Source organism: Macaca fascicularis, chromosome 20 (genome assembly GCF_037993035.2).
Source record: "Macaca fascicularis isolate 582-1 chromosome 20, T2T-MFA8v1.1".
Taxonomy (NCBI): domain Eukaryota; kingdom Metazoa; phylum Chordata; class Mammalia; order Primates; family Cercopithecidae; genus Macaca; species Macaca fascicularis.
This window is the reverse complement of record NC_088394.1, coordinates 68,097,477-68,115,871: the sequence shown is the minus strand read 5'-3', so window position 1 is coordinate 68,115,871 and position 18,395 is coordinate 68,097,477. Positions and strand designations below refer to the sequence as shown.

At 38.0% G+C, this 18,395-nt stretch overlaps 1 protein-coding gene across 1 annotated transcript in view; it reads right to left on the bottom strand.

Annotated features, from left to right (window-relative positions):
* Positions 1-18,395, bottom strand: part of PMFBP1 (polyamine modulated factor 1 binding protein 1) — a 532,821-nt gene that overhangs the window by 127,132 nt on the left and 387,294 nt on the right. Inside the window, exons 15-18 of the mRNA XM_074027855.1 lie at positions 13,167-13,240; positions 11,946-12,100; positions 8,763-8,859; positions 2,118-2,160 (exon numbers count right to left, since the gene is read on the bottom strand). Coding sequence (XP_073883956.1) covers positions 2,118-2,160; positions 8,763-8,859; positions 11,946-11,998 — 193 coding nt within the window. The 5' untranslated portion in view covers positions 11,999-12,100; positions 13,167-13,240. The remainder of the gene's footprint in view (positions 1-2,117; positions 2,161-8,762; positions 8,860-11,945; positions 12,101-13,166; positions 13,241-18,395) is intronic.

Sequence of the window (18,395 nt, the reverse complement as noted above, 5' to 3'; positions counted from 1 at the left end):
TTATTGTTGAGTCGTAATATTTCTTCATATACTCTGGATACAAGTTATTTATCAGATAGATTATTTGTAAATATTTTATCCCATTCTGTGGGTTGTACTTTCACCTTCTTGGTGGTGTACTTTGAAGCACAACAGTTTTTAATTTTGATGTCCAATTTGTCTATTTTTCTTTTGTTGCTCATGCTTTTGGTGTCATAACTAAGAAACCAAATCCAGGGTCAGGATTTGCTCCTATGTTTTCTTCTGAGATTTTTGTAGTTTTAGTTCTTACATTTATGTCTATGATTGATTTTGAGTTAATTTTTGTGTATGGTGTACCTTTTGCATGTGAATATCTAGTTTTTCCAGCCCCATTTGTTTATCAGACGATTCTTTCCTCATCGAATTGTCATACCACAACTTTTGAAAATCAGTTGACTATAATAACCTAAGGGGAAACTTCTGGATTCTCAATTCTATTTCAGTTATCTACTATTTTCTATCTTTATGCTGTTACCACACTGTCTTAATTACTATAGATTTGTAGTAGTTTGGAAATAAGAAAGTGTGAGTTCTCTAACAATCCTATTTTTCATCATTGTTTTGGCATTCTTTTTTTTTTTTTTTTTTTGCATTTCTGTATGCATATTAGTATCGGCTTATCAATTTCTGAAATCAAGCATCTGGGATTTTGATAGGGATTGTGTTGAATCTATAGATCATTTTGGGAAATACTGCCATCTTGACAGCTGTCTTCCAATCCATGACCATTTATTTAGGTCTTTAATTTCTTTCAAAATGATTTGCAGTTTTCAGTTACAAGTCTTGAACTTCTTTTATTAAATTTATTCCCAAGTTTTAAAAAATACTATTATAAATGGAATTGTTTTCTTAATTTCATTTTTGGATTGTTTATTGCTACCGTATAGAAATACAATTGATTTTTTGCCTATTATCTTGTATCCTGCAACATTGCTGAACTTGTTCACTAGTTGCAAGAGTTGCTTTTAGATTGCTTAAGATTTTCTACATACAAGATCATGCCATCTAAAAATAAGTGAGTATCCCTTCTTCCTTTCCAATCTAGAAGCTTTCAATTGGTTTCCTTGCCTCACTATCATCACTAAATCTCTAATACAAGGTTGAATAGAAATGATGAGAGTAGATGTTTTCTCTGTTCCTGATCTTAGGGGGAATGCATTTAGTCTTTCACCACTAAATATGATATTAGTTTTGGGGTTTTTGTAAATGCTGCTTTTTGGGTTGAGGAATTTTTCTACTATTCCTAGTTTGTTGACTGTTTTTATCACGAATGGGTATTAGATTTTGTCAAACGCTTATTCTGCTATTTCTCTGATTTTGAATTCAAAAGTTGCATTGTTTAAGTCTAGTTTTTCCAGAAAGGCAGATCATGTACTTAATGAACTTGTAAACTTAAGTGAAGAGGACAGGAAACAAAATGGTACTAGTTTGTCTTAGTTTCTGTTAGCTACATTTACAAAGGTACTACAAAAAAGACAGTCCTCAAAGGAACTTGCTAGCTTGTAAGTGAGATTGCAAAAAGTAACTATTTTTAATTTCCAACCAGCAAAAGATAAAATTGAGAAATGTCTTTAGTAATAAGGTTGATTTTTTAAAACCTCACATCCAAGACATGATCAAGATTAAGGCCATCCGTGCAGATCATGAGGTCACGAGATCGAGATCATCGTGGCTAACATGGTGAAACCCTGTCTCTACTAAAAAAATACAGAAAATTAGCTGGGCATGATGGCGGGCACCTGTAGTCCCAGCTACTCAGGAGGCTGAGGCAGGAGAATGGCGTGAACCCGGGAGAGAGAGCTTGCAGTGAGCTGAGATCGCGCCACTGCACTCTAGCCTGGGCGACAGGGTAAGACTCTGTCTCAAAAAAAAAAAAAAAAAAATTAAGGCCATCATTCCTTCTGCTGTAATCTCTGAACTAATTTGGCAGTACCCACTAAACGTTTTCAGTTGGACAAAGTGACTGAAACCCCCACTTTGGGGAAAACAAAAAAACAAAAAACAATGATCAAACCATAACACGGCTGTGTAAGCTTCTGCTGGCAAGTTGTACACCTCGCTTACACCCACATTTCATTGGCAAAAGAAAGTCTTACCAAGCTTGATGTCAAAGAGACAGTCATCCCATATGGATAGGTGCTGAAAATAAAATGAAAATGAGTGATATGTATAGTACTTTCACGGGAAAGGGCAACAAATAATTGAGAAGAGTAATAAAATCTACCACACTTGGCTCTTTTAGTGATAAATATTTGTTTCCCCCTTTTATAAGCAAAATACTTTCACCTCTTCTCTGAAGAAGTCCCAAAGTCTTATTCAATCACATTTCAAACTCAAAACACCGGATCTCACGTGACTCCTCTTGCTCCAGAGACTTGTGAACTAAAAGCCAAGTTACCTGTTCCCACATGCCCAACATGTGGTGGGAGAGGGACAGAGTAACTACCATAAACACTCCCGTTTAGAAAGAGAAAGAAGGAAAATCATTGAGCAGTTACTGATTCACAGCCAACTCTACATTCTTTGTGGGATGACATGGTAAGAGACCCCTAGAGGTAGGAGGAGCTGTTATTTGGTTCTGGTTGCTCCCTGGGGGAAACTTCCTATATTGTTGTTGTCCATAGCTCAGGGAGGTAATTTTTTCTCATTTCCCTCCTTGGCCACATCAAAGAAGGGCACTGAAAAAAATGCTTTCCACTGTGGCTTGGCCTGCTTTCCATAGAAGTCTGGGGATTCCAGGCCATCTTTCTTTCAAATAGTCACATTAAAAAACATTCTAGGTGGTGGCTCTTTGGAGGAGGGCTGAAATCTTAACAAGATGAAGTCTGCCAATCCATGACCATGGGATGTCTTTCCACTTATTTAGGTCTTCAATGTCTTTCAAAAAAAAATTTTTTTGGCATCAAATCTCTTAAAAAATGTCATTAGTTTTGTATCTACTTGATCCTGGCCAACTCTATGTGTCTTTTTTTTAAAAAATTCATTTTAAATTTAGAGGTACATGTGTAGGTTTGTTGTATAGGTAAACTTGTGTTATGGGGACTTGTTTTACAGATTATTTTGTCACCCAGGTATTAAGCCTAGTACTCATTAGTTGTTTTTCCTGATCCTCTTCCTCCTCCCGCCCTCCGTCCTCTAATAGGCCCCAGTTTTTACTGTTCCCCTCTGTGTGTCCATGTGTTCTCATCATTTAGATCCCACTTATAAGTGAGAATATGTGGCATTTGGTTTTCTGTTCCTGCATTAGTTTGCTGAAGATAATGGCCTCTAGCTCTATCCATGTTCCTGCAAAGGACACAATCTCATTCTTTTTTATGGCTGCGTAGTATTCTATGGTATATATGTATCACATTTTCTTTATCCAGTCTACCATTGATGGGCATTTAGGTTGATTCCATGTCTTTGCTATTGTGGATAGTGCTGCAATGAACGTATGTGTGCATGTGTCTTTGTGACAGAATGATTTATATTCCTTTGGGTATATACCTAGTAATGGGATTGCAAAGTTGAATGGTGGTTCTGTTTTTAGTTCTTTGAGGAGTCGCCATACTGCTTTTCACAATGGTTGAACTAATTTACACTTCCACCAGCAGGGTACAGTGTTCCTTTTTCTCCACAACCTTGCCAGCATCTGTAATTTTTTGACTTTTTAATAACAGGTATTCTCACTAGTGTGAGATGGCATCTCATTGTAGTTTTGATTTGCATTTCTCTAATGATCAGCAATGTTGACTTTTTTCATGTAATTGTTGGCTGCATGTATGTCTTCTTTTGAAAAGTGTCTGTTCACGTCCTTTGCCCACTTTTTAATGGGAATTTTTCTTGTAAATTTGTATAAGCTCCTTATAGTCTATAGTCTATAGTCAGTAATCAATTGCTCCATTCTTTTTGAAACATGCTTCCCTTTAGACTTAATTATATGTCTTGAGCTTTCAGAGTTCTGTGGAAGGGCCTATTCACAGGCAATATCAGGAACCATAAAGTACCTGCTATGTTTTGAGCATATTTTCAGAAACAGAGACTTTATTGCATAGATAATGTCTCCAAAACATGAGACAACCAAGCCCATTTTCTAAAATAATGATCATTCACTCTAGTCTAGTGGTTTTCAACCAGAGGTGCTCTTGCTCCCCATGGAGCAATGTCTAGAGACATTTTAATTATCACAACTTGGTGGGGTGGGTGTTACTGACATGTAGTGGGTAGAGGCCAGGGATGGTGCTAAACATTCTAAAATGCATAGGACAGCCCCTCCTCTGCCTCCCCTCAGCAAATAATTATCCTGCCAATTCTATGAAGAGGGTGTTGCATAATAAAAAAAAAAAAAAAAAAAAAAAAAAAAACCGGAAAGAGATTTTTCAAAAAGTAAGGAAAAAAAAAACAAAAAAAACAAAAAACAAGAATTGTCTAGCCCCAAATGTTATTAGTGCTGAGATTGAGAAACTTTTTTTCCTAATAGTACCATTGAAACTGAAATCCCATTAAGATTCCCGATGGCTCTCTAAGTAAAAACAAAGATAACATGTTTCCATGTTTACCCCACCAGCCACACATATATTCTTCAATTTTTTTCTTCCTCAGAAGCAAAAAGTAGGATCAGGAAGACTATGAAAGGCCATTTGTTTTGAGATTTGAAGGAATCACCGTTTGTTCTTTTGTAACCCTTTCATTGTCTGTTGACCACCACATCTCCATCTTTTATTTTGTTAAGGCTTTTTACATGATACATAATCTTTTGATCCATTCCTTTATCTACCCCAAAATTCTCCACGATGCTAAATAAAACACATTCTCAATTTATATGCATTTTTTTTTTTTTTTTACTGTTTAATTCTTAGTGTGGGCCTTTCTTTAAAACTTTTTAGAAGGAAAAGTAGAGCTACTGAGAAGTCCTATTTGGTTTACAATAATGTCAGGTTTATCATTACTATCATCTTGTGTCTCCAAGAATGTTCCTGTTGACTGGGCGCGGTGGCTCACGCCTGTAATCCCAGCACTTTGGGAGGCCAAGGCAGGCGGGTCACAAGGTCAGGAGATCGAGACCATCCTGGCCAACATGGTGAAACCCTGTGTCTAGTAAAAATATAAAAATTAGCTGGGTGTGGTGGCACGTGTCTGTAATCCCAGCTACTCAGAAGGCATAAGAATCACTTGAACCCAGGAGGTGGAGCTTGCAGTGAGCCAAGATTGCAACACTGCACTACAGCCTGGCGACAGAGCGAGTCTCTGTCTCAAAAAAAAAAAAAAAAAAAAAGAATGTTCCTGTTGTCATTAGGTGTTTGTGAAGAAAATCCGTAAGGTTTAATATTAAAATAGGAGATACACTCGAGGGTTTAGGGATTTCTTACCCAGAACCTCAGGTTCCTTAAGCACCAGGGAAGTATTTTAATAAAAATGCACAGAACATTTCAGCTAGAGATTAGTCCAACAGGAGGTAGGACATATCAGGAGGTAAATACAAGTTATAGAGGCAAAAATACCTAACAGGTCATATCAGGTAGACTCTGGCGCAGAGAGCAAGGAGGCTGTACCTGCTAAAGACCTAGATTCTGGAAGAATAAAAAGAAATGCTGGTTTCTTTCTAGTTTCAGTTGTTTCACTAGTTTACAGAGCCTAGGCAGGATCTCAATGACTACATACTTGAATATGACTGAATTATTCTAATATTGCAGATGAAAATATATAGAGAGAAATAAAGCATTGTGATTTTTGCAAGCAGCACTTGCTTTCTTGGCTAATTCCAAATGTCTCCACTAAAAGTAGGACAATTCTGCCTTCTAACAGAATTCCTGACTAGACAGATCATTTTGTTAGATAGATGTTCGTTAGCATTTTGGTTTCCTTAATTTCATACCATATTCTATTTTATTCCTTTGTATCATGGTTGAAAGTGCATACGATTCTTATCTCTTCCTTAGGTTTTTATTTTTTCATTGTGACATCTGTGCTTGAATCATCGTGTAGCCAAGCTGTAGAGGCTTAATTCTTTTAATAGGAAGATAGCATGCTGTGGCAGAAAGCATGCCAGCCTGGCATCTGCTGTTCTCCGGCTAAGTGTCCTAGGACAAGTCACTTCTCTGTTATCTCAGTACAATTAGGGCTGCGCCAAAGGATCTCTAAAGGGTCCCTTCCATCTCAAATATTATTTATATTTTGAATCTTTTTATATGTAAATATGACAGTAGTAACACAGTAACTATGTTATCTTTGCTTATTTTGCAATTGTGTGTTAGGTTGTGTGTGTGTGTGTGTGTGTATCAGAGCGAGAGAGGGAGAATATGCGAGAGAGAGAGAGAGAGCGTGTGAGAGAGCGCGAGAGAGGGAGACCGTGCAAGAGAGACACAGAGAGAGTGGGAGAGCGTGCAAGAGAGAGAGAGATAGATAGTGGCAAAGGTGAAGGTGGAGGGGGTTAAGGACAGGAGGGACTAGTTAACCTTGGTAGACAATATGAAAGTGTAATAATCTGTAAACATAACTTGTGTTGAAGAAGATATGTAGGTATTTAAATACCTCTGTTGGAGGAAATATGTAAGTACTCATCATGGTTATAAAATAGCACTCTCAGAAATGTCTCTCTTCTCTCCTCCAGGACAGATAAAGCACCTGCAGGCTCTGACCGACCACAGAAAACAGCCATGAAAACCTTCAGGCTTTTATAAAGCAGGACAAAGCTTTGAAGCTTTGGCTTTAAATCGCTCCAGCATCTCTCAGCTGTAATGAGGACAGCATTTCCCTAGTCAAAACATCCTGGGTCTATTTATAGGTATTCACTTCTCTGAATAATAAACAAAAGTAGCAAGTTATTATCATATTTTATCATTTTCCTTTAGCTATCCTACTATTTAATACAATGCCAATAATTTAAAAAATTTCAAAGCCATCATACCTAACAGTGGGTTCAGTTAATTACCTTAGAGAAGACACTGACTGCCATATATTTGAACAGCCGAAGCCTTGCAAGAATATTTGATTGGCCTTTGTTTACCCAGGGTTTCCAGTATCTCCCTCTCTACTTCATGGGGGTGGGGGTTCAGTTCTTTAAATGATTCCAGAAAGAACCAGTCTCCCTAGTTGAAGGAAGGCTGTATTCATCTACTAAGTAACATCCCTTCGCTGATGTTGCTTTAAATAAGGATGGCAGACAATACAGCATCCGTGGAGACAGCCACAGTTCACTTCTATTCTTTTTCAAATGTAAGTTTGTATTAGGTTATTTAATGGACCACAATATATTCAGTAGGTACAGAATTCATACCCCCAAATGGCTGGTGTTTAATTCCATCCCTCCAGTCTGTTTTAACTAAGACATTTCCTCCTGTGCATATAATCTTCATTATCATAGAAGTTATTTTTAATTTATAATTAACATAGTCTCCTTCTCATTATGTACGCCTTGATCGACTTGGACCCTCCGGACACATCTTGTCTGGCACAGTGCTGGTCGTGTCCTGCAGTTCTCCCAATGTGCAGTAGGTGTCTATCTTAGCCTTCCCTTCATCCCTCTTTCTCTTCTCCTCCCTGACACCGTGATATAGTGCATAATTCCAAAATGGCAGCTTTTTGAAAATTCACCTTGATTATCAGACATTAAAAGTGACTCATCCTGCAGTGACTGTCTGGCAGAAGGGATGGGATCAGACAGCAAGACAATGAGGGGACTGGGCGCATTAGCGCACTAGATTACAGAGCCCATCAAAAATACCTTTGTTCTGTCAAAGATCCAATCATTTACTAGTTGTGTTCTGCAGAGAAGAAAGAATGAGAGGGAAAAATCCACCAAACAAATAAACAAAAAAATACATTATGAATTTAAAACCTCGTTAGTTCTCTGTATTCTAAGAGGAAAAGAAAGTATGTAATCAACCTTCTCAGGAGAAGAAAAGATGGGGATTGTGCTTCTGAGCCAAAAATCTATAGAACCTTTTCTTTTTCACTGGCTATCAAAATTTCTACACTAGCTTCTGTTCTTTGGGTCTTGGTAAGAGGGAACACTGTCAAATTTTCAGGGTTTGGTCTTGACTACACTGCATTCAGCCTGATTTATGGCAGAATATTTAGAAGACAAACTTTCACAATTAGAACGTTCATTTTCATTAAAAGCAAGGCTTTTGATTTCTATCTTGTCACAATATAATGCTAACCAAGAAATGTGCAATGGATGAGAGGGGAAAAATATGTGTAAGGGCTATTAGTGACAAATACTTTATAAGTATCTAAACTGGCCCATATAAAAAGGCAGTAATAATCTTTGAAAAGAGAGAGCACATGAATTCTTGCATCAAGCATGTGTGTGTTTGTGCGCAAAGGGGAGGAGGGAACTGGAAAAGGAGGGAGGAGAGAGATGAGGGCGTTCATATTGAGGCCTGGGTAGGTATAACAGGGTGAGATGTGTTGTATCATCAGCATGACTGCAAGCCTGGAGAGCTTGTGATTCTCCAAGGAGACAAAATATCCAAATGGGAGGTTGGTGCCTGATTTTTTTCTTTTTATCATTTTCATCATTTGCCTATGAACTCAGAGGAGCATTTTATCAGTTATGGAAAATGCCCCCACGGGGCCCAGATCAAAGGCAGGCTTTGAATTGTGTACTTAGGTGGATCTCCCTGCCAAAGACATTAATGTGATTAAAACACAAATTCCATAAACAATTATTTTCCATCTGTTTAGCAATAATAATAGTGATGCTATGTGCTGTCAATGGTGTCCTTCCTTACAATGAGGCATCAAGTGAATGCAAATACCCTTCTGCACGTGGATGCTGCAGCACTTTGGGAGGATTTGGGAGGTTTCATCTGCCAGCAGGACAGGAGAGTGGCCACTGTCACCATGCAGGTATCTCTGGAAAAGAATGGCTGTATTTTAACTGTCATTTGCAAATAGATTCATTAAAACAACTCATTGCATTCCATCAATTGTGCAGTGTACTTGTATACCAGTGTAAACTGGAGATTTGTCATTTACTGCCCCTGCCACCATGTTTATTTCTACTGTCAGGTACAGAAAATGTACCCCTCTTTTTGCCCCTCTTAATTATTCCTAGTATCAATAACTCTGTTCCTTATTGATGGAGGAAGGGAGATTCGGCAGGACTGCCAGTCCACGTGGCTCACTCACAGTTACACATTCAGAGACCTACTCATGTTTGTTTGGATTCACAACACATACTCTGAGTAGGGAGAAAGAGAAATCTATAAGCTTTAAAAATCTCTGCCTAAACCAGACCAAGAGATTAAAGGGGGAGGGCAAAGGGGAGGGCCCAGACCGATTTCTGCACACCAGCACTCGTAACATGGGGATAGATTCCTGAAAGAGAGACCGACCGGCACAAGAGTTTTCATCAGTGGAATTTTAATGAGCCCTAAAGGTTAGCCTTCGACTTCGTTAACAAACAGCTCTAGAGATAATTTCCAATTTTCAGTGTTTATAGAATAGTGGTTCCTTGGTCATAATGAAATTCTGAGACTGTCTAGAGCCTATTCTGCATGTCCAGCTGAGGCTGAAACACAAACCGTCAAAAACAATTAAACGTGTGCTCAAAATCAAATGTAGAAGAAATAAAAAGAGGAAGACATTTTGCAAATTAAAGTGATCACATTAACCTCCTTTGATGAAATTGGTTCAGTCAAATGAAAAATACTTATAAAAAAATAAACCCTGCACAGATATTTTAGCTTTTAAGGGGGTAATGATTATTCTAATATTGAAATGGACACAGACAAGAAAAAAGAGAGATAATAAACAAAAGAGGAAAGCTTCATTTCCAGTAGCTAGAGACCAGAGTCTCTATTATGTGTAAGTGGGTTGTAAATGTGTAGAAAAGAATATAGATGCAAAGATTGCCAAAATTGACACTAAAGGATAAAGGATAGGTCAGTTTTTTGGAAATACATCCCCTCTCCTTCTTCTCCCCTCTCCCTGCTTCTTCAGGTTTTACTGGACCTTTGAAGAATTGCCATAATTGCACCAGAAAGGAAACAAGTATGACTGAGATTCCAGCCACATAAAACAAGAGCAATGGGTGGTTAAGACAAAGGGCCACATCTAAAGATTTCTTTTTCCCCCAAATTGGGTGGAAAATCCCTTCACTTTCTCCAAAAGGATGATCAAATCTCCTACTGGTATGGGGACCAACAGAAGATGTTTGAGCTGTAAATGCTGGGAGAAATATTCTTTCGTTTATTTAAAGTTAGGCTAAATTTTATTTCTTCCAGTGCAACAAATCCCTTTCACTCCCCAGGCTTGCCACTTCCCTTGCCTCAAGTTGACAAGTGGTGGTAGGTGGCAGAACCCTACTACAGCCTAGGTCCTCTATTTCTCAGGACACTGGTTTGCTGTTGGATAACATCAGACTCCTCAGGTTACTGTGAGGAACAGCTGAAATGAAAGCACCATATGACAAATTCCAGACACCTAGACAAGGCATATAGGTCCTTTGTTATCTGGCCTCACCTGCCATTTCAGTCACGTTTTTCATGCCTTAATGTCCTCACACCTGCTGTCCCTTCTGCTTGAGGTGACCACTTCCCCAGTCCCCTCTCATTACTCCTCTTTCTCCAGCTGTAAACACCTGTTCACCTTTCAAAATCTGGCCACAAGGTTACTTTCTCTGTGAGGCTTCCTGTCTTCTCAGCATTTTCCGTAGTACACATGGTTAGAATGCTCACTGTATAGGATAATGATTGATTGGTTATTCTTCTCTCTCCCCTTCTTAACCAGGGAGCTTATTGAGGGCAGAGACTATATTTATTTCTCTTTGTATCTTCAGTGCCTAGCAAAGGGCATGGACCATCTTATTTACTCTGAATAAACAAGGAAGGAAGAAAGAGAGGGAGAGAGGGAAGGAATACCCTTCTGAAACTATAAAGCACTATATACTATAAATACAAAGTATTACTAACAAGAGAAAGATGCCCACTGTTGGATGCCCTCCTACTGTTCAGGAATGAGCTTACTGTTTTCACAGGCAAAATGCTCCAACACAAAATGGGGCAGGCAACCATGAGAGCAGGAAGCTGACTTCTCACTCCCCATTTACCTGCCCGATGAAGAGGTACACGATTTCCCCAGGATACAAGGAATGCCCTTCATTAATGCCATTTGCTAGCAGTAATTTAGTTAACTGAATAATCACACAAAGTAAAGAACACAGAGACTTAAGGATCTCTGTCTAATGCATGATACTAAGATATTTTATAAGGTGGCAAGTAGTTAAGTGTGCTTAAATGCAATCACAGAGCATTTTGTTTGGTCATTTTCATCTGGAGGTTTTAGAAAAGCCAGGAGAGAAAAGCAGCCTCCTCAGGGATTTTTCCTTAGAGTACAATTTTTACAAAAAGCTGAGTGTACAACTTGCAAAATAATAAGCTTCAGTGATAACACAAGCTTCAGCTACAATTATCACAAAGAGCAAGTCTGCTGCCCAAGCTTCTAACTTATCCTTGTGACTACAGAACAGCCCAAAATGTCACATTCAAGTTGAAGTGACTGCAGCCAATTAGGTAATTTCCACCAAATTGGGTCCATTAATACTTGGACATTATCTTGAGGGTGAAATAGGATTCAGTGACAAGGTGCAATGTGGCTTGTGAAATATTAGTTTTGGACAATCACAAATCAGGATCCAAGGGTATGTTAAATTATTCAGCATTCTTGACCTCATTATTAAGTGACTTCATATGGGTTTTTGCTCATATTCATATAATCTTAGGATAGAAAGAGCTTGATTTTTGTTTCCTTTCCCCAGCCATTTCCCTTTTTATGTATCAGAGATTTTATGTATATCTCTTTATTTTTATCCTGTTTAATTTTAGAATTTAAAGGGCAATGGCTATGGTTTTGTTTGGGGAACACACAATGAGAACACTTGCTCATATGATGACACACATCAGAATTATGAATATTAGTTAGAAATTTGGTTCGCATACCTTTCTCTGCTAACACACAACTTCAGGTAACAGCAATTTTTCCAGCCAAACATCTGCCTTGGTCTGCCAAGTATCGAACCGAAAGCTGTGATTTGTAACACATGGTCTTATAAATGAGTCAGAACTTCAAGGCCAAGTCGGCTTCTGGAAGTGTTCTAAAATGATAGCAACAATATTATTTTCCAAAATAATGGGAGAAAGCCATAAAAACACTCCAGGAAGATCATGTACCAAAGATGTTGGTTGATTTTGTTTTGTTCCAAAGATGTTTGGAACAATGATTAGTTGGTGCTGACAGGATTTCTACAACTAGGAAATGTGTTGTTGGACATTTAAAACTTTAAATCAGTGTTCCAGTAAATTCTAAAGAACTTCAACCAATTGCACAATTATCCTAAGAATATGACTACGAGATATTGCTTAAACGTACAAGTTAAAACACTTTATATCATTGGGGCAAAGCAATGATATGGACCTGGAATAGGAAAATTACCAGATAATGTGACTGAATCAGTGAGTATCTGCCAAAAGAAAAAAATCTCTTTGAGATGAACAAAAGAAATGAGGTAGCATTAGGCTACTCATAGGACAACTGGCTAGAGCACAGTTTCTTCTTTGAGATGTATTTTGTAATTTTGTTAATGACTCAGACCAAAACAAATACTTTGAAAGCAGCAACACAGAATTCCATTTCAGCATATCCCAACCAGATGGGATCAGAACAGGTGTGATCATTTTAGAGTGTTCTTCTCTACAAATCAACTTCTGGTTTGTTCTAAAGTGGGGCTGTCAGCTTTTAGGCACCCAATGAAGTTGAGAATTTTTAGCAAACTAAACACAGCCATTAAAATAATGTTTGAGTTAGTTTTAATCACAGTGACCTAGATTCTCATGCTCCCCAGGACCTCACTGTATCTCTTCCATGTGTGATATCCATGGGAGGGCTGCACATGGGGAAGACTCACTGAGTGCAGAGCAGGAAGAAGAATTTAGGTCAATTACCTTTTGAAGTCTGATTCCTTTAAACAGCTACTCAAGGTAGTATCTTGCTAACAGAGCTGTATATAATAAAAGTGGCCTGTGCTGTTTCTTTAAATACTGCTTTTTGGTTGTAAGCGATCAAAGCATTAAATTTGTGTAAGAAAAAAAAAAAAAGATCAAGAGAAGTTTCATCGATGTTCTTTCTGGAATCTATTAGGAAGGATTAGGTATGTGGTTTACCTCTCTTAAAGTCTGGGCTTGAAAGTAGGTGCCTCCACTTCAGTCTCTTCCAGCTGAGCTTTTGTTTTCTCTGCCTGTAAGTTGAGGAGAGAAGAAGTTTAGATGTCACCTCAGGACTTTTGATAATATATTAGAAAATTAAAAAAACATGAAGCAGGCGAATGTATGGGGAGGAGTATTTACTATGGATCCATTCCCCAAAGTTTGAAAAAAAAAAGTATTGTATATGTGAATGTGTGTTTCCTTTCATTAGCTCTCCAGGAAACAAGATTTTTTTCTCAAACTATAAAGAAAAATTTGTTAAGTTTTTTTTTTTTAACCTTTAGAAAGTAGATACCATTTTGATATGTTTATTCTTTCATTCAATAATTATTTACTGGCACCTACTCTATGTCAAGCACTTTGCACGTTCTTGGGAAGATAACAGTGACCTTGATCTGATATCTGAGTTTGGGGGAAAGAAATCATGTATCAGGCTGGGTGCAGTGTTTCACACCTGTAATACCAACACTTTGAGAGGCTGAGGCAGGCGAACAACGAGGTCATCCTGGCTAACATGGTGAAACCCCATCTCTACTTAAAAAAAAAAAAAAAAAAAAAGCCAGGCATGGTGGCGGGTGCCTGGAGTCCCAGCTACTCAGGAGGCTCAGGCAAGAGAGTCGCTTGAACCTAGGAAGTGGAGGTTGCACTGAGCCAAGATCACACCACTCCACTCCAGCCTTGGGTGACACAGCGAGACTCCATCTCAAAAAAAAAAAAAAGATATCATGCACCAGTCAATAGTTGTTGGAATCTTAGAAAGGAATGCTTAGAAAAATGGAGTAAATGAACATATTTAAAATATGAACATCATTTTATTTTTAACATTTCAAAAACACAGAATAATTTAAACACCAACACCTTTGCCAACTCTACTCCTAAGCAATAATCACTATGAGTAATTTGCTATATGTCCTTTTGGATTTCTGTCTGTTTACAAATATATATACAAAACAATTTCTTAAGAACATATGAGCAGACTTAATCCTGATTTGAGCTTTTTCTTCTATTTAAGGGTGTTTCATGAGCATCTTTTCCAGCCACTAAGTGTGCTGATTTACCCCATTCTTCTCAATGACTATGGAGTATTCCATCTTATGGCTCCCCACTATTATCATGGATGGCAATATGGAATGGCAGGACAGTATTAACCAAAGGCAGAAGGTAAGTCTGCATTTAAGTTGTTGGTTTATAAATATTGTCCTATCCTGTCATAGAGAAGACTACCAATCTTTCCTGACAAATCATTGAACAAATAGTTTCATGATTTTTTAAATGTATTTTTTTAGCATGAAAAATCAAAAAGTGTTTTTTAATTTTAATTAGTAAAACACTTTCATTGCTTTTAGTTTTATGGCAGGGATTCAGAAAAAGCAAATCGACTCAAAGCAACATAATGAATATAGGGAAAATTTTCTGTAGATCTTCAAAGAAAATGATATAAAAATTATAAACATTACTGAGAAAATTAATTGCATGGTTACAAAGTAATACACATTTACTGCAAAAAGTGTGAAAAATATGCAGACAGGTAAAGAAAGTATCACTGTGCAGATGGGAGGGTGGATTTTGGAAACATTTTTGAAAAAGAAAATAAAAATACCCTGAATCCTATGATTCAGAAATAACAACTTCCTCAACAACTTTTCTTGTTAGTATATATGCGCACACACGTACACATTGAAAAAGCCTGAAAGGAGATAGATAGTTTGCACATTTATGTATGTTTGTATTGAACACTTTATTGGGTTTCCTTTATTACACAGTTTTCCTTTATTATACAGTGAGTCAACCAAAAATACAAATTTTTTAATAAAGTAAAAAAAAAGTGGGTTCATTTCAGGCCTACAAAGAATGACACCAAGGAAATGATAAGAACGTTTTTTCTTTTTCTTTTTTTGAGATGGAGTCTCACTCCATCACCCAGGATGGAGTGTAGTGGTGCCATCTCGGCTCACTGCAACCTCTGCTTCCCGGGTTCAAGTGATTCTCCTGTCTCAGCCTCCCGAGTAGCTGGGATTACAGGCGTCCACCACCACGCCCAGATAATTTTTTGTATTTTCAGTAAAGACGGGGTTTCACCATGTTGGCTAGGCTGGTCTCAAACTCCTGACCTCGTGATTCGCCCGCCTTGGCCTCCCAAAGTGCTGGGATTATAGGCGTGAGCCACCACCCCTGGCCAAGAGCCTCTTTTCTATCATTGCCTTTCTTCCAACAGGCTTATGGGTTATTAGAAAGTTTAAGATGGCTTTCAAAGATGAATTAGTTCCACACTGAATTTCAACAAATATCCAACAGTGAAAGCAAAGCACAAAATCCAGTAAGCCTGATGATGGTTATGAAATTTTGAATTGTAACCATCTAGAAATATAATCCAAGCTCAGGGTTATTTTGCATCCTCCAAGACTGCAAATGCCAAGTACAGCATGGACCTTGTCTTCAGGCCTAGGAGGCTTTAAGAAGACAGGGGAGGAATGAGCTCCTTGCCTTCCCCTGCAGCTCCAGTGTCCATGCTGGCCAGCACCAGAACTTCACTCACCCTGCTTGTGGGATGGCTAGCAGAGCTGACAATCCCCTTGCTAGGTAACTAGAAGCATGTCACATCTAGCTTTTGTATACACAGAACCCCTGGTCATCTTCTCAAAGCTCTACACATAACAGAGACCCTCATGGATATGAGACAAATAATATCCTGCATAGTCTGATCCTTAACCATGACCCTCAATCACATAAACACCAGCCAGGTAGTTGAGGGAAGGGTTTCTTCCCACTACTTGGTAAAAGGGGAAAGTCAGAGAGCAGGAGAGATTCAGATTAATAATGTTTAAATTGAAAATCTCTAGAAGCTCATTACTGGGGCCATTGAGTAAAGAGCACAGCTTTGGAGTCAACTGAGTCTTTCATTTATTCAGTCAACACTTAACGGCCCCATACTATGTGCTAGGTACAGTTCTAGTAGCTGAGAAATATCAAGAACAAAACAGACAAAAATTGATGTCTTAGTGGAGCATACATTCTAGCAAGAGGAGCGGATAATAAAAATAGCATTAGAGGGTGATAAATGCTACAGGAAAAGAAAACAGATTGGGGTAAGAATGATTGGGAGTGGGGAGTGGGTTGTAGGTTGTGGTTTTAAATAGGATGATCAGAAGTCTCACTAAGAAGGTGACATTGCAGCAAAGACCCGAGAAGGTGAGGGAATAAGTCATTTAGACATGGGGGGTAGAGGTTTCAGGCTGAAGGAACAGCCAGTGCAAAGGCCCTGAGGTGGGAGTAGGCTTGCAGGGTTGGAGGAGAGTGAAGGAGAGGAGATAATAGGAATTGAGATCCGAGACATAAGGTGTAGGGAGTGGGTATGCATGCAAGACCTTAAAAATTACAAGGACCTTAAACATTATACGGACCTTCCACTTAGGTTTGAATCCTTGTACCATCATTTGCCAAAGGTCACAGGTTGAGTGACTTTCTGAATTCCTATTTTGTTGTCTGTAATATGGGAATCTCATTAACTGGGCACAATTATTTTGAGGATTCAAATGGAATCATGTCTGTAAAATAACAAGTACAATGTCTGAAATGTGGTATGTTTGCAACAGATGTTGGTTCCCATATTCCTCCAGGTATAGTTGTGCGCATTTTATACCTATTTTATAAATGTACACATAAACATAGAAGGGCGATGTGACTGACCAGTAGTTACCCAGAGGTAGGAATCCAAGTAGTTTTTAACTCTATAAATAAATAACTATTTTTTTCCCCAAAACAATAAATGCTGAACTATCATTAATAAAACTAATAGTCGTGGAAGGTGGTTTGTTAGGGATTCAAGTTGACTAAGGAATGAAATCTTGGATACATCAACCATTAGTGAGGACTGATATATTAGTAGAAATGTACAGGCAAATCTCATTATTTCCCATTTCCATTGAGTGTCTATTTCAAGGTTAGAAAAAAAATGTTATCTATCCTTCTGGGGCACATCTGAACATTCAAACAATACCAGATAGAATGGTCAGCTTGCAAACTTTTGAAAACACCATTGCCTGCAGGGTTGAAAAGGCCTCTGTTAGATATCAATCTGCTCTGCGTTAACTTTTTTTATATGATGGCAGCAGTTTTTCTCTTATGTGGTGGTATCATTAGAGTTTCACTTAAGTTCACAAAAATCATTTTCTGGCTAAGTTTCTACTCAAACCCAGTTGCTACAGAAGTTGGACATCAGTGGGGGAGGCAATTAGTTAGCTAGTTATTATGACTTTACTTACTTAGTACATTTTTAGCAGAAGGAAAAATGACAAAAACCTAAAATAATTCTATACAAATACACGAGTGACTCTTTTTACCCATAGCTCATTGGTACAGTGTACAGTATTTCAAAGAAGCCAATACCTATAACACCCTCTCCTGCTGTATGATTATGCAGTTGTCATCAGCTGAGAGGGCCAACAGGAACCATTTTAATAAAATTTATTGGGTACTTACTGTTGGAGGGCTTGAAACTATGGGAAGAACTGAAGATGGATTCCTCTCTGTAGGTAAATAACAACTGTACATAAGTTCTTGCCAAGACAATTAGTTATACTACCTTTGGATATTCTGCTGGTCAAATGCCCTTTTAGAAGCTTTAAAAAATATTTGCCAGGGAATTTCTTCGGGGGAACACATGCCTCAACTATCGTACAAAGTTTTCTCTGCTCTTAAGCACTAATGAATTATTTGGCCCCTAACTCTAGTCTGGAGTTTACCAAAAATCTGCACTACGTCTATTTAATTGGATGAGGGGTTTTCCTGACAAATGTGTCTTATGATTTTTATACCCTTTATTAAATGCCCAATAAACATTCATTGAAAGCGTAGAAAAAAAAATCTCACTTCCATTTCTTTCTACTTGCCCTATTACAAATCAAAGACTGACCACACACACACGGAGATTTACCTATTATATGTGTATACTAAATTAGATGTGTAAATGTAGATGTGTATACCACTTATATGTGTATACCAGAGTATACACAGATATATGATGAAGTGTGACTTTTTTTTTTTTTTAACACACCAGAACATTTAGCTCCAAATGAGAGTTCCCTTTCTGAAGTCATGAGATGACCAATTTATTTCACAGATACAAGTAAACATTTTGGGAACTCTTCTCTGGGCAGTTCTCTCATCACCTCTGGCCTTTATTGTGAA